Source organism: Lipomyces doorenjongii (genome assembly GCF_038497915.1).
Source record: "Lipomyces doorenjongii strain NRRL Y-27504 unplaced genomic scaffold V1508scaffold_3, whole genome shotgun sequence".
NCBI classification, from domain to species: Eukaryota; Fungi; Ascomycota; class Lipomycetes; order Lipomycetales; family Lipomycetaceae; genus Lipomyces; species Lipomyces doorenjongii.
In genome coordinates, this window is record NW_027118070.1 from 270,321 (window position 1) to 282,921 (window position 12,601).

At 46.1% G+C, this 12,601-nt stretch overlaps 4 protein-coding genes across 4 annotated transcripts; 1 reads left to right on the forward strand and 3 right to left on the reverse strand.

The window, feature by feature from the left end:
- Positions 1 to 3,008: 3,008 nt before the first annotated feature.
- V1508DRAFT_151524 (uncharacterized protein) lies at positions 3,009 to 4,543 on the reverse strand. The gene is made up of 3 exons (XM_066936044.1): positions 4,351 to 4,543; positions 3,916 to 4,285; positions 3,009 to 3,861 (listed from the first exon to the last, which is right to left on the reverse strand). The coding sequence occupies exons 2-3, from the start codon at positions 4,236 to 4,238 to the stop codon at positions 3,270 to 3,272; spliced, it is 915 nt and encodes a 304-aa protein (XP_066798578.1). The 5' UTR covers positions 4,239 to 4,285; positions 4,351 to 4,543; the 3' UTR covers positions 3,009 to 3,269.
- Positions 4,544 to 6,352: 1,809 nt separating this feature from the next.
- On the reverse strand, positions 6,353 to 7,995 carry V1508DRAFT_409385 (RNA polymerase II transcription factor SIII subunit A-domain-containing protein). The gene is made up of 4 exons (XM_066939142.1): positions 7,559 to 7,995; positions 7,425 to 7,498; positions 7,346 to 7,369; positions 6,353 to 7,289 (listed from the first exon to the last, which is right to left on the reverse strand). The coding sequence occupies exons 1-4, from the start codon at positions 7,731 to 7,733 to the stop codon at positions 6,579 to 6,581; spliced, it is 984 nt and encodes a 327-aa protein (XP_066798579.1). The 5' UTR covers positions 7,734 to 7,995; the 3' UTR covers positions 6,353 to 6,578.
- V1508DRAFT_409388 (uncharacterized protein) lies at positions 7,914 to 11,293 on the forward strand. Its single transcript, XM_066939143.1, has 3 exons — positions 7,914 to 8,346; positions 8,396 to 9,126; positions 9,177 to 11,293. The coding sequence occupies exons 1-3, from the start codon at positions 7,996 to 7,998 to the stop codon at positions 11,206 to 11,208; spliced, it is 3,114 nt and encodes a 1,037-aa protein (XP_066798580.1). The 5' UTR covers positions 7,914 to 7,995; the 3' UTR covers positions 11,209 to 11,293.
- Positions 11,257 to 12,292, reverse strand: V1508DRAFT_151517 (uncharacterized protein). The gene has a single exon (XM_066936043.1). It carries the CDS (start codon positions 11,938 to 11,940, stop codon positions 11,305 to 11,307), a length of 636 nt encoding a protein of 211 aa, XP_066798581.1. The 5' UTR covers positions 11,941 to 12,292; the 3' UTR covers positions 11,257 to 11,304.
- Between the last annotated feature and the right edge of the window lie 309 nt (positions 12,293 to 12,601).

Consider the following 12,601-nt stretch of genomic DNA (forward strand, 5'->3'; position numbering starts at 1 on the left):
TTGCTCGCAAATCGTTCCCACCCCTCAAGATATGCAGTGGCTATTGTTATCTCGGGTTCATTCGAGTGGATCTTGCTTCCTTTAACTACTCACCTATTAATAACTTGGGTCTAATTAATTTTCCACTGTCAACCATCCCAGGCTATATGTGGCCCTGATAAACTATTATTTCCGGTTTTCAGTACTTTATTATAGTAGTGCTCGATATATGCTCCATTTGAACGCTACAGGACTAGCTCATCACCCTAGAAAAGATTTAACACTTCGTTAGTCACCCTGATGTACCTGGTACACCTAGAAAAGCTGACCTGGGACGTTTCTCTGGCACACCGAGCACCTCGAATGAAGGTTCAGGGGCATGAGCACAATTTATCCTTTAGCTGTTGGAAAGTATCAACCGTTACTAACAGTATCAGGTATAGCTGTCTATGGCTTAACTACAAGCGCTTGTTAGGCACCTGAGAACCGAAAAATGAGTGCCAGCAACCTGTCTCAGCGAAAACACGTCGTCCATGTAACTAACTACCATGACGTAAGGTTACATATACCCTCTATTTTCAATGCTAAACTTGAAAGGCTTTCGTGCCTCTCCAACATTCGGAGGCCGAGAAATTGTTTTGGGTGCTTGCCCCATATTTTGTTCGGGATCGTTGTTGTGTTCAAGTTGAAGGACTGAGGACATGTACATGTCCTGCTCAACTTCTACTTCGTCCTCCGATTCAGCGTCTGCTAGAACAGCACTGTCCAGTGCGCTGCCGACAAGTCTAATTGTCAAAGCCCCTGAACCCTGAACCCTGAACGTGAATTTTCATCTCGTCGTTGTGTTGCCTCCTTGTTCGTTGGACGCTGATTCCTCTGCATCTACTACTCCCACCTTCTTCCAAATTTCCCCGTCCTAAATAAACTGTCCATAATCTCCTCACTCCCTTCTTCACATCCATCAACAATTTATTTTATTCTTTAATTCTTTGAAACTTTCGTTTCTCTACTGCTAATTCTTATCTCTAATATTTCGGCCCTTTTATTTTTAATGTCCCAATCGCATTTCCACTACTCTACGCTCAGATCAACCTCCCTCCGTCCGCACATCCAAACCCATTTTCTCGTCCTTCAATCTCTTACACTTCTTTCATACTACTAATTTTCTACTATTCCTGCTTTTGTAATTTACTGCTCAAATCCCTCTTCCTATTTCGACTAAATCCCAATCACCGTATGTCATTGGATCTGCGTCCTCTTAATCCAATATTCCTTCCGGTTTCACCCTGCCCCTTACTTATTTCCGTATATATCCTTCTTAAAAGTCTTAATCCTACCTATACTTGCCTTTTCTAATTTTTCCCCGATCATTTTGGTTGCGTTCCCTCCCTTGGTTCCCGTCTTGCCCTACTTGTACTTGTCTGCTCCTCGCTCAACTCTGCACTCACAGCAGTTAATTAGGTTCCCCAGCCGATAATATGAAGAATAAGGGGCTGCAGGAGAGAGGGATCAAGATAAATGGTATAATAGAGCTACACAGAATGGACTGGGAAAAGGTTATACTAGCGCTAACTATAAAGTCAACCTTAAATATGTCGTCAACATGCCCTTAAAGTGTTACTCGAAACCAGCAAAATGGTGTAAAGCGTAAAATCCGGGCTTAAATTTACGGCGGCAGGCGTCAGGCGTAAGGGGACTAGGGCTATTTACATGTAAATTTGCGTTGCAGAACCTCTCTAATGTCTGAGTCACGGGGATGACAACTCCTTGTAAGCGCCTCGACTACAGAGCCCTCGACGATGGCCGTGATGATGAAGCAGCAATTGATGATGAAGAAGACCGAGTCGACCCCTGACAAGTGCTATACTGCTCTTGTCCTGGATCAATTAAAAGGCAATCTGATCTTGGAGGAATTAAGAGAGGATAATATTCTGGTAGACTGATTCTACGCCAGAATCTGCATCAACAGTACTCAGCGGCTGTTGCAGGGCTGGGATTGCCAATTGCAGCTGGACAAGCTTCTGCCGCAGACAGAATCGAGGATGCTGCAAAGGCTGCAACCACGAGATTAGACTAATAGGCCAATCTCAGATATTGACATGTACTTGATGGTTCGGTAGTCAGTGGTAACCTCAATCCAAACTGGCTGTGTAATTGGTGGCGCATTCATCAAGATGACTACCCGCAGACAGTCGCTGCGGCTAGGGATTCCGCAGCAATCCGAACTTCCGAGGTTGCAATTAGTCCGGGGAGAAACTTGGTCGGTGTTCTGAGGCACTCAATGAAGCCAACACTATGCGAATGTTGATGCTCGTCGGAGACATGTACGATAATGAGTAATGCGCCGCCGGATGTGCGGCTCATCCTACGACATTTCATGCATTCATGCATGTCAAACCCCTGAACTCGTGTTTAGGTCAAAAGTTACTTCAAGTGTCCGGCAACATTTATCGAAGACTGTGAGCCGATCATGAATGAGTCACAGTGTGAACCATCGCAGGCAATGCGGAATGCAGCTAGGGATCGGCACAGGTAGACGGATAAGAGATCTATCCGTGAATATCCGTCGTGCATACGGATAAGGATATAGAGAATCTGCTGATATGGATTCGGATACGCTGTGATCGAATAATTGCGTCACTTTCCGGGCTGAATATGAATATTGAAAGCAGATCGACGATTACGAGGGTGTGGTTTTTGGGCAGCTACCGACAGCCACCGACTTAGACTTAGTAGTAAGTCAAGTGGTTCGTTTGCGGAAAGCAAATAGTGGAAGTGCAGTTAAAGTATATGAAATAATTGTAGAAGTGAGGCAGCCAAAGCAGGACTCGACTGATGGTCGAGGAGCAATAGAATTGGACCAATGTGATGGCGGTTAACTTTGCCTGGCAATCCGCTTGTAGAGTAGGCCAGGTTCCACTAAGCCTCCTTTCGATGAACAGAAGGACACTCAGATCAATCTGACCTAATCTATTATAATGAATGACACGCATAATAATTAACAAAGAGATATGGCTCACCCGCCGCTGAAGACACTAAGATATCACTCAACGTCTCTAAGCACATTTTTTGGGCTACAAGTCAAGCTTTATTACATGTGGTTGATAGCTATAAAGTAAATATTATAATTATTGAATAATCGTATCACACAATGATATCGACCTTACACATTAAACTTGTTACTCAGCTCATCGATACCAGTGTGACAATATCACAAAAGAACAACACTGATTATTACGAAAACGTAAGCATATCGATCACAATCATGAACTACGAAATTATTCCCCCACTCAAACAGCCGCCGTTTCATTGTTGACTGCAGTCTCTACGGAGTGACGTTCCCCGCCGGCCGTCTCTGCGGCAGCCTGCTTTTCAGTTATGGGTAAAATAGCGACCGGGCGCTTGTATCCGCGTTCAAAGGTGAGACCAAGACGTTCAACTGAGAGCTTTCTACTGGCGTAAACGAAATACGAGCAGATGACTGGCAACGTGATTACATCGAGAACACCGTAGAAGGCCGCTTCGGAGTCGGGTGCGATGACATTACCGCCCTCGGAGAGGCCCCAGGAAATAGGGTACAAGGTCCAGATGAACGAGATACCGCAGAGCATGACACGAAAGTGCCTATAGATATCTGAACCCTGTTCCTTGGCAGAGACGCGGGCAACGAATATAAGTTGGTACATGACCAAGAACCACGCAACGACGCCTAACGTAAAGTAGCCCCACTTATATGTCGATGAGACGAGCGAGCCAATTAAAGCAGTCACTACATAGATTTCCTGGGCGCTGAGAGTAAAGAGAACAGTGGGCCACGCGACGCCAGAAAACAACAAGATATTTGCAAGGATCAGCGGTGAAACCAAAAACCACCCGACATATCTTGATATGGTTAGCAGATTGCTGGAAGTCAGCAAGCTTACACAAGTCACCTACCTGGCGTAGAATATCTGACGTATACCGCCGCCCATATAGTGAGAAAACTCTGTCTGTATGCCGGTACTACCGAGATTGGATGCCATAGTGAAGTAGGTCAAAGAAGCAAAGAACGCAGCAGCGATGCTGAAGTAATGGAATATACGCTCCGCGCGTGGAACGAAAGCTGCAGAGACAATATAGGCCAGAGCAGTGATGGCGAAGATACAGAACGCGGCCCAGTACCAATCACTGCCATGGGATGTCAGGCGGATGGTGATATCGGAGGCGACAGGGTTGATGGAGACCGCCGCGTTACCACGAGGAATTAAAGTGAAAGACATTTTTGTTGTCAAAGCTTGAATACGCTTGAATGAGCTAGCGAATGTTCCTTAAATACGGTCAATAATCAATGGTGAGAATAATGCATGGATCAGTGCAGAGGGACAGCGTTACTATATAGGTGGATGTGAGCGTGGAGCCCAGATCGAGAGCAGGCCAGTGATGCACTATGATGAGTGGTACTCGGCGCCCGCGCCCGGTTCTCCGCTAGCTGAATAGTTGCTGTACCTTTTGTGCCACTCCATCCGCATGATTACGAGCACCAGCGACGGCTCGAACCTCATGGAACGCTGCGCTCCGGTGGCAGCAATTTAGTGGCGGACCAAGGACACGCTGCCTGCAGAGTAACAACCGACGCGGCGGCAAGACTATACAGCGTGATCATTGATTTGCTAAGCAAAACACACACACACGTAAATGTGATACGATGTCGCTAATCTGCCTGCTCTTCGTCACCTGCGGGAATCACTGAGGGTGGTGTGACAAGTCAGCGTTGCAACGACTTGGCAATCGGGAGAGCGCGGACAAATAAAAATGAATCCGGCAAATGCATTCGTGCCAGGCAAAGATACGAGTCCTGGCCACAGCCGATGACGCCACAAACCTCGCGCATCCGATAATGGCCGGCTGGCGGCGATGTCGACGGCTAAAATCATCACGACAGGAACAGGGTCACGCAGTCCTGAGTCAGTTACCGAGAACCTTAGAGTTTCAAGGGAGATGGGCTCATGTATTTCTCAGGGGTAAGCATGACGTCACGTACTCTCATCTCGGGTTCTTCGGCAACTCACACGGCCCTCACGAAGTCTACGGACAGATGGATGTTCACGCGATTAATAGCTCGTATTCTGCATTACTATGCTAAGACACAGTCTTCTGTATTATATCACACTCAATGAAGGGAAGAGATTTGAGTACCATGTGACTGCTGTTGTTTGACAGTCAGCATCAGCAACTATTCAACCGCGGTTCTTACGAAGAATTAATTCTTCGTTGTAATTGCGCAGGAAGTCAGTGACACGTGGCATAAATTGGTAAAGGGCTGAACACGGCGCGACCGCCGGTCCCACATAGTCATACAAGTTCCCGCGGAGGTTTTCATTGGGTATATTCCGGAGTCTTCATTGACAACTTGGAACTCATTACAGGACGTCATCGCCGTGAGCTCCTCTGACAACTGTCCTCTTATCGTCTCCGTCGTTCCTCCATCTTCCATCTTCTCAATCTCGATGGCGCCACTCTCTTGTCATGGCACCGGTTTAGTGACCTTGCCTGCCTCTGGGGCCGTATTAGTCACTAATCACAGCACCTGGCTCTGTATGCTCAATATACCAACTTCTAACGCATTTATCATTGGCCGAGCAATCGCTTGATTGGGATCTGCCGGAATCTAATCCCGAGAGACCTAGTAATGGTTGCCTATGCCGTTCCCTTGCACAAGCGTCCTGTGTGTTCACACTGTTCACTTTCGGCGTCGCGGCTTTCTTCTCGTGTTGTACAACCTTGTGTACGTCGGCGTCCAGTCCACTGCCTCTGTGTATGAAAAGTTAATCACGCATTTCCGCTTACGGCAGATAAGAAGGACATACTCGAAAGCTAGGTGGATTGGGACGGCTCGTTGGACACACCACGAATGTCTGCGAGCCATAAAGATTGAATGGTCGCTAGATCGAAGAAGGCGTTGAGAGCGACGTCGATCAACAAAAAGATGCAGCAGAGAGGTTGCAGAAAGCCCTGGCTTGAGGAGACTAAGATGACTTCCTGAATGCATTTGCACCTGGAGCGGGCAGGTACAAAAACGACAAGGCAGGAGAGGAGCCTATGACTGGCTAAGATCCTCTTAAAGTATTGCACCATGGCGGTAGAAGGGGAGCCTTGACAGGGTAAGATCCTCTACACACAAGCTACTGCGCCACGGTAGCAAGACAGGTGCCGTCACGGCCTCGTTTGACGACGACATGACGACGTCATCAAACGATCCGATAGTTGAGCTCGGTTGCCATCTGGCATGCAAGGTGGTATCGGATCTCGGCGTTTTGTTCGAAATATTCACAATTATCGAGATTTAGTAACGCCTAAGACGAGCGTGCGATAATTGATGTTCCATGATTCTATATGAGTTGAGTATGGAGTCAAGATTTTAATTTCAAGAGGTCGTTACATGAACAAAACTGTACTAATACACATCTTAATTTCATATAATTAAGGGTAGCAAATGCACCAAAAAAGGTATATTCACTCCTCTATCGTAAGTCTATATAGCGCGCCGTCGTAGCAAGAGCTCTCTTGGAATGTGACACCCGAAGCAGGAATTCAACATAATTACCGTCCAGTATGCCATACTATGCCTTTTTATGAACCATTTTTGAACGTAACAATGGAGATGCAATTTCTCGAGCATCCCTTGTAGACGGCGGCAGTTGGATTTTTGGCTTGTGAGGCGACAAGCTCTCGAAGAAAGACAACTTCGGTTGTGACTGGATAGTGTGCACAGACTTATTCCTCGGACCTTTCGGGGATGTTGGACTTGTTGGAAGTGTAGCTGCTCTCCGAGACAAGTCACGACTTTTCAGGTGCTTATTTTTCTCCGCAATTCTTTGGTTCAATTTCTCTTGTCTCCTTCTCTCCGCCTCTGCATGACTCGTGGGCTCTGTTGTCGGCTTACCAGCTGAGGTAATCTTAATGTTGTCTGACGAGAAAATTGGATTTGACATGGACTCCATCCTTGCTCGTTTTACTACACTCATCTTCTTTAATGCCGCTGTAGAGGTTTGTTGGAAGAATCGTTTCTTCCTTCTTTGGGCTTCCACGGGGTCTTCAAATATATCCAGTGTAACAATCCTGTTCTGCGCTTTTTCTCGTTCTAGCGCTTCGTATTGCGCTTTAACTCTCTCGGACGTCTTCTTGAGGCGCGCCCGGCGAGCTTCAAGTAGCCTGTAGTATTGCTTTCGAACGTCTCCTCGTTTTGGAACAATCAGCCCCTGTATTTCTTGCTCGCTGAATGTATCTCGTAGAAAGCTCTCCCACAGCTCATCCGATTCGAGTTGGATATGCTGTTGATTTGCGTTAGCGAAAATGAATGAACCGCCAAGTACTTATTCAAGCTCACAGGGCTATTCTGTTCAACAGCAATCTAATGAACCCATATTAACATTCTAGTAAGCAAAGACACATGGCATTTCACGCACCAACTGGCTAGGTCCCATTCTGCTCAGGACGGGCTTTATGATATCGTACGGAATGTCGCCAACGTCAATAATACCTAACGGCGTCAATACTGATTATTAACATGCTCCACACTCTTATCACTAAGACACCTTACGATTAGCATGAAACATGCATGTTTGCAGGCATGTCTGGAACAACGACATCGGTCCCTCTGACTCGATGTGACCAGGCTTAATGCCGAGCACTGCTTCCTTCTCGGCGGAACTCAGTGCGCCAATTGTCGTCATTGACTCCTCTGCCTCCTCCATGTCATGTTGAGCGTTACCCATAATCCTCTGGATTTCACACTATATACTTAAGTTAAAAGCGGTTGTGGAGATCACGAACATTATTGTAAAGATGCTGCCCCACAGTGGTTCCTCACAGAGGGTTAGGACTGTACTGTTTACGTCACGAATGAGGCAAAAACCTATTGAATGCGACCTCGGTCGCGTCGCTCATGCTCTGCAACTCATTCTGCAACCACACTGTCCCGGATTTGGCAATCATATATATATGTTAACTATCAAGCAACAAATTAAATGTTAATGGATGCCACCTCGTCACCCGCCACCTCTAGCTAATCCAAAATTCGCCGCAGCGCTTGCGAATCATACGTTCGACAACGAAGATGGCGCGGAATATGCCGGTTCTGAGTTTGGTGGGTTTGGCGAGTATTTCCGCAACAAGAAAATCAAGCTCCAGAATCTAGATGCACACATACGTGAATTTGACAGTGGTGGCGAGAGGCCGCCAATATTCAAAGGATGCATAGTTCATGTGAATGGATATACCTCACCCAGTATCAGAGAGATCCACAAGTTGGTAGTAATTTACGGTGGCGTCTTTAGTCAGTATATGGATGGTAAGACGGCTGTTACACACATAATTGCCTCATCTTTGGTGCGTATTTGAGACGTTCGTTTGGAGAGAGGATCTAACGTGAATACAGACTCCAAAGAAAATGGTCGAGTTTGGTCGGTATAGAATCGTGAAACCGGAGTGGATTACCCAGAGTATTGAAGCTGGCAAACTTCTTCCATGGCATGATTTTCGGGTTATTCAGCCAACAGAATCTCAAAGACGGCTTACTATTGCTCCAGTCTTTAACCAACAAGAAAATGAGCAGAGCAAGCAGTCAAATCCTTCGCCTGTCGTTTCGCCGGTGAGATCGCCACTGACACAACCACATACTGCTGTAACAGTTTCTCCATCGAGAACTCCTCAGCAGAATGCATTAGATACACAATCAAGGAAATCGTCGCCTCTGATAATGCCTCCCAAATTATCAGAAAAGTTTACATCTACGGAACACAACGCGGTTCTGCTTACCAATCCAAATACTCGGAACTCCACAGTTTTGAATCCAGATTTCCTGCAGACATACTACGGGCAATCGCGACTTCATCATCTGAGTACGTGGAAGGCAAATTTGAGGCTCAAGTTTCAAAGTCAGATATCAGCCTCATCGCCACCGGCATCGAAACATCCTCTGGACTGCCCAGCTGATACTCGTGTTATATTTCACGTTGATTTTGATTGCTTCTTTGCATCCATAGCAGTTAGAAGTCGACCGCAGTACGCAGATAAACCCGTATGTGTGGGGCATGGTGGAAATCAGAATTCGGAAGTTGCAAGCTGTAACTATGTTGCGAGAGAATTTGGAGTGCGAAATGGCATGTGGTAAGTTAGTAGCAAATATTACGCAGAGATGCTGGCTAATAAACTACCAGGATGCGACGTGCTAAAGAGCTCTGTCCGGAGCTGATAAGCCTTCCGTATGAATTCGAAGCTTACGAAGAGGCATCAAGCCATTTGTATAATGTACTGATCGGTATTGGTGCCGACAAAATCGAAGCCGTGTCGATAGATGAGGCCTTACTTGACGTTACATCCCTCTGCTGGTCCTCCAATGACGACGAAATCCAAGCAAAATCGCTCGGCCTTGCCAAGTCGATCCGCAATAGAGTATTTGAATTCACGCAGTGTCATGTTAGCGTAGGTATAGGTGGCAATATATTGCAATCTAAGCTTGCTACCAAATGGGCCAAGCCTGCTGGTCAGTATCGCGTACGACCTAACGAAATTGCGAAATTGATGAAGGGATTGCAGGTTGAGGATCTTCCCGGCATTGGATACAGTATTGGCGCTCAGCTGAATGAGAGATTCCATATCGACAAAGTCGGAGATATCCTCACCGTGCCAAAGTCAAAGCTTCAAACTATCGTAGGTGGGAAAACTGGAGATAAACTTTATTCATATGCCCGTGGCGAAGACTTTCGCGAAGTCGGCGAGATTTCAGTGAGAAAAAGTGTTAGTGCAGAGGTCAATTGGGGTGTACGCTTCGAAGCGAAAGAGCAGGTTGACACGTTTCTCGGGTCACTGGCGGGTGAATTATCAAATCGTCTTACAAATCTGGCCGTGATTGGTACCAACCTGACGCTGAAGGTCTATAAGCGCGCAGAGAATGCCCCTCTGGAACCGACCAAGTATCTCGGTTGCGGAGAGTGTGACACGTTCAGTAGGTCGTACACTACGGCGTCTCCCACATCTGACCCTAGTGATATTAGTCGAATCGCAATATCCCTGCTCTGCAAGCTTCGGATTCCGGTTGGGGATATACGAGGGCTAGGCTTGCAAATGACGAAATTGGTGTCGGCCCATGGCGAAGATGGCAAGCAAATTACCCTTTTTCAAACGAATAGCGGGATGAAAAAGAGGGACGACGACGTTGCGAATGGAAAATTAGAAGATAGGGAAGCTGACTATAGCAATGATAATGGCCCAGTATCATCCACGATGCAGCAGCCTATTACTTCTAAATTGGCCACCAAGCAAGCTTCGCAGTATTTCGTTCCTACACAAGTAAGTGAGGAAGTGCTGCGAGAACTTCCAGAGGGCATTCAAAAGAAAATTTCAGAGAGCCGTCATTCTAAAATGGTTCACAACTTCACACCCAAGTTGAAAGACGAGTCGCAGGTCACATTTGATATACCTTCCCAGTCTAGCATCGATCCAGACGTGTTATCGGAATTGCCCGTTGAGATTGTTAAAGAGCTTGAGGAGCAATATCGAGAGGCTACGGCCAATTTTCGAAGCCCGACGAAGAGGAGAGGATTTCAGGAACCGAATCAGTGGAAGTTTTCAAGGTCAACGAAAGGGAACTCCTCGAAATCTTGGAGTTTGAATACGATTGGAAGACCTGGGACTGACTTCAAACTAACGAGTCATGAGAAATCGAAACTCGATAGTCGCAGCTGGGCACTGAATGTTGATGAGGATATTCTCAGAGAACTACCCGAAGACATTCGCAATGAGATCCTGGAAGAACGAAAACATCATCTGCTGAACTCACCAGCTGAGAAACAGAACGAGGAACCAGAATCGTCGACTACTATCCAATTACAACATCCGATACTTACATTCCAAGGAAAGAATCAAATTGACGATCTAAGAGATTTATTACAGACCTGGTTATTGACATCTGTGGCAGAAATGCAAGGACCTCACATGGACGATGTCCATCTTCTCGAGAAGTACTTGTCTCGAGTAGTTGCAGAGGAAAAAAATTTGAATAAAGCAGTAGAACTGGTGAAGTGGATGAATTTTCAGGTGGAGAATGTATTACGCGAGAGAGGTATGGATGATAATTTGGAAATGAACCAGGAAGTGTTGTTTGAATGGCTTGATATTATGGACGATTTGCAAAAGGCAGTGTCTGTTGAAGCCGAGACAAGGGGGCTTTATAATATTCAATTTCGTTGAAAATTTGATACGCCTTCCAGTGGTTTATAGTATTCGTTGTAAGTTTCTTAATATATTCTTCACTATTTGGAGATATTCATTCACAGATATGGCTGTCTAATCAAAAAAGTCTGCCTCCTCGTCGGTTTTAAAGCTGTCATTTTCGTATTCGTGCTTGTAATCGGCCATCTGATAACGTGGTGGCAATAACATGTTTGCCTCCAAATCATAATCTATTCCGGAGGTGATAACGATGGCACGAGAGATCTCGATAGCTCTAGAGCCGCCATCATTAACAGATAGTCCAATGGTAGCGCCTAATAATGTCGTAATCTGCAACGATATTGTTTCCCAATTCGATCGATTTAATCGAGGTGCACGCCCTTCGCTTTTTTCGGCAGTCAGCGGAATGTCAAGCTTATTATGTTCAAACAGAATGGTCTTGTCTGACGAGCTGTTGGGATGTCTCTGAGCGTAACCAGAAGTCTCTGAACGCAATGCGACCCTTATTGACGTGAGCTCTATATTCACAATTCCAACTATTCGCGAAATATCGTCGACCTGAACTGAAATATATAGCTCAAAAGGTAGATGTTCGCCAATCGAAGCTTCACCGCTATTGTACAGGATCGTCTCAGCTTCTAATGGAACGTCGACGTATGTATGTTTGGACGAAAACGAAATGAGCTTTTTTAGCTCAGATACTTTTGGTAATGCCCATGGACAAAATACTCTTCTGGTAACTTGTCGCATTTTGCTGAGAGAATGATCGTTTTGTATACTTCGACCAAGTTCCTGCTGTCGCGATCATAAAGCAGAGCAGATGAATGAACCAGCGTAGCAGGAACCAACGTGATTGTGCGCGATACGGACTTTTTCCATCTAAAAAGCTCAGGGCGATCAACTGCAGCAACGAGACGATAATCGACGTACATGCTACGGCGAGCATGACACGTAGGTGGTAGAAGACTGGTCCGTACTAAGCCAACATACACTCCTGTGTGTCGGAACGTCCATCTTGAGAAACGGAACTGGCTGTACTGGTCGCAATGGGCAAGACATGTGCACTCTGAGTATACAGGGACTTGATTTGTGATTTATAGGATATGCTCGCCAGGGGGGGTAAAATAGTGCCTCTTGGCTGATCAAAGAGTGAATAATTATTTCCACATGCGAATGTCGCTCAGTGACGCGGTTCGTCTGACCGTTGTTGACTATTCGCGCAGTGGATGAGATCCCTTAAAGCGGACGGAAACTTCAATACTGGTTGGTTCGTCCAGAGTGAGGCTGACTGTGCCAGTCAGTGGACTGCCTGCTGACACCACCTGATTATTAACTGTCAACGTGCGTTAGCTTCCCAGACAATGACAAGAGAGCATCTATACTTATGAGACAAGGAGAGTTGCATGTAGAT

Coding starts and splice junctions, on each gene's coding strand:
- V1508DRAFT_409385 (XM_066939142.1), bottom strand. CDS start 7,733: ATGGGTAACGCTCAACATGACATGGAGGAGGCAGAGGAGTCAATGACG. Junction 7,499..7,558: donor ATGCATGTTTCATGCTAATC/GTAAGGTGTCTT, acceptor TGACGCCGTTAG/GTATTATTGACGTTGGCGAC. Junction 7,290..7,345: donor CTGTTGAACAGAATAGCCCT/GTGAGCTTGAAT, acceptor GCAAATCAACAG/CATATCCAACTCGAATCGGA.
- V1508DRAFT_409388 (XM_066939143.1), top strand. CDS start 7,996: ATGCCACCTCGTCACCCGCCACCTCTAGCTAATCCAAAATTCGCCGCA. Junction 8,347..8,395: donor ACATAATTGCCTCATCTTTG/GTGCGTATTTGA, acceptor ACGTGAATACAG/ACTCCAAAGAAAATGGTCGA. Junction 9,127..9,176: donor GGAGTGCGAAATGGCATGTG/GTAAGTTAGTAG, acceptor ATAAACTACCAG/GATGCGACGTGCTAAAGAGC.
- V1508DRAFT_151524 (XM_066936044.1), bottom strand. CDS start 4,238: ATGTCTTTCACTTTAATTCCTCGTGGTAACGCGGCGGTCTCCATCAAC. Junction 3,862..3,915: donor CGTCAGATATTCTACGCCAG/GTAGGTGACTTG, acceptor AACCATATCAAG/ATATGTCGGGTGGTTTTTGG.
- V1508DRAFT_151517 (XM_066936043.1), bottom strand. CDS start 11,940: ATGCGACAAGTTACCAGAAGAGTATTTTGTCCATGGGCATTACCAAAA.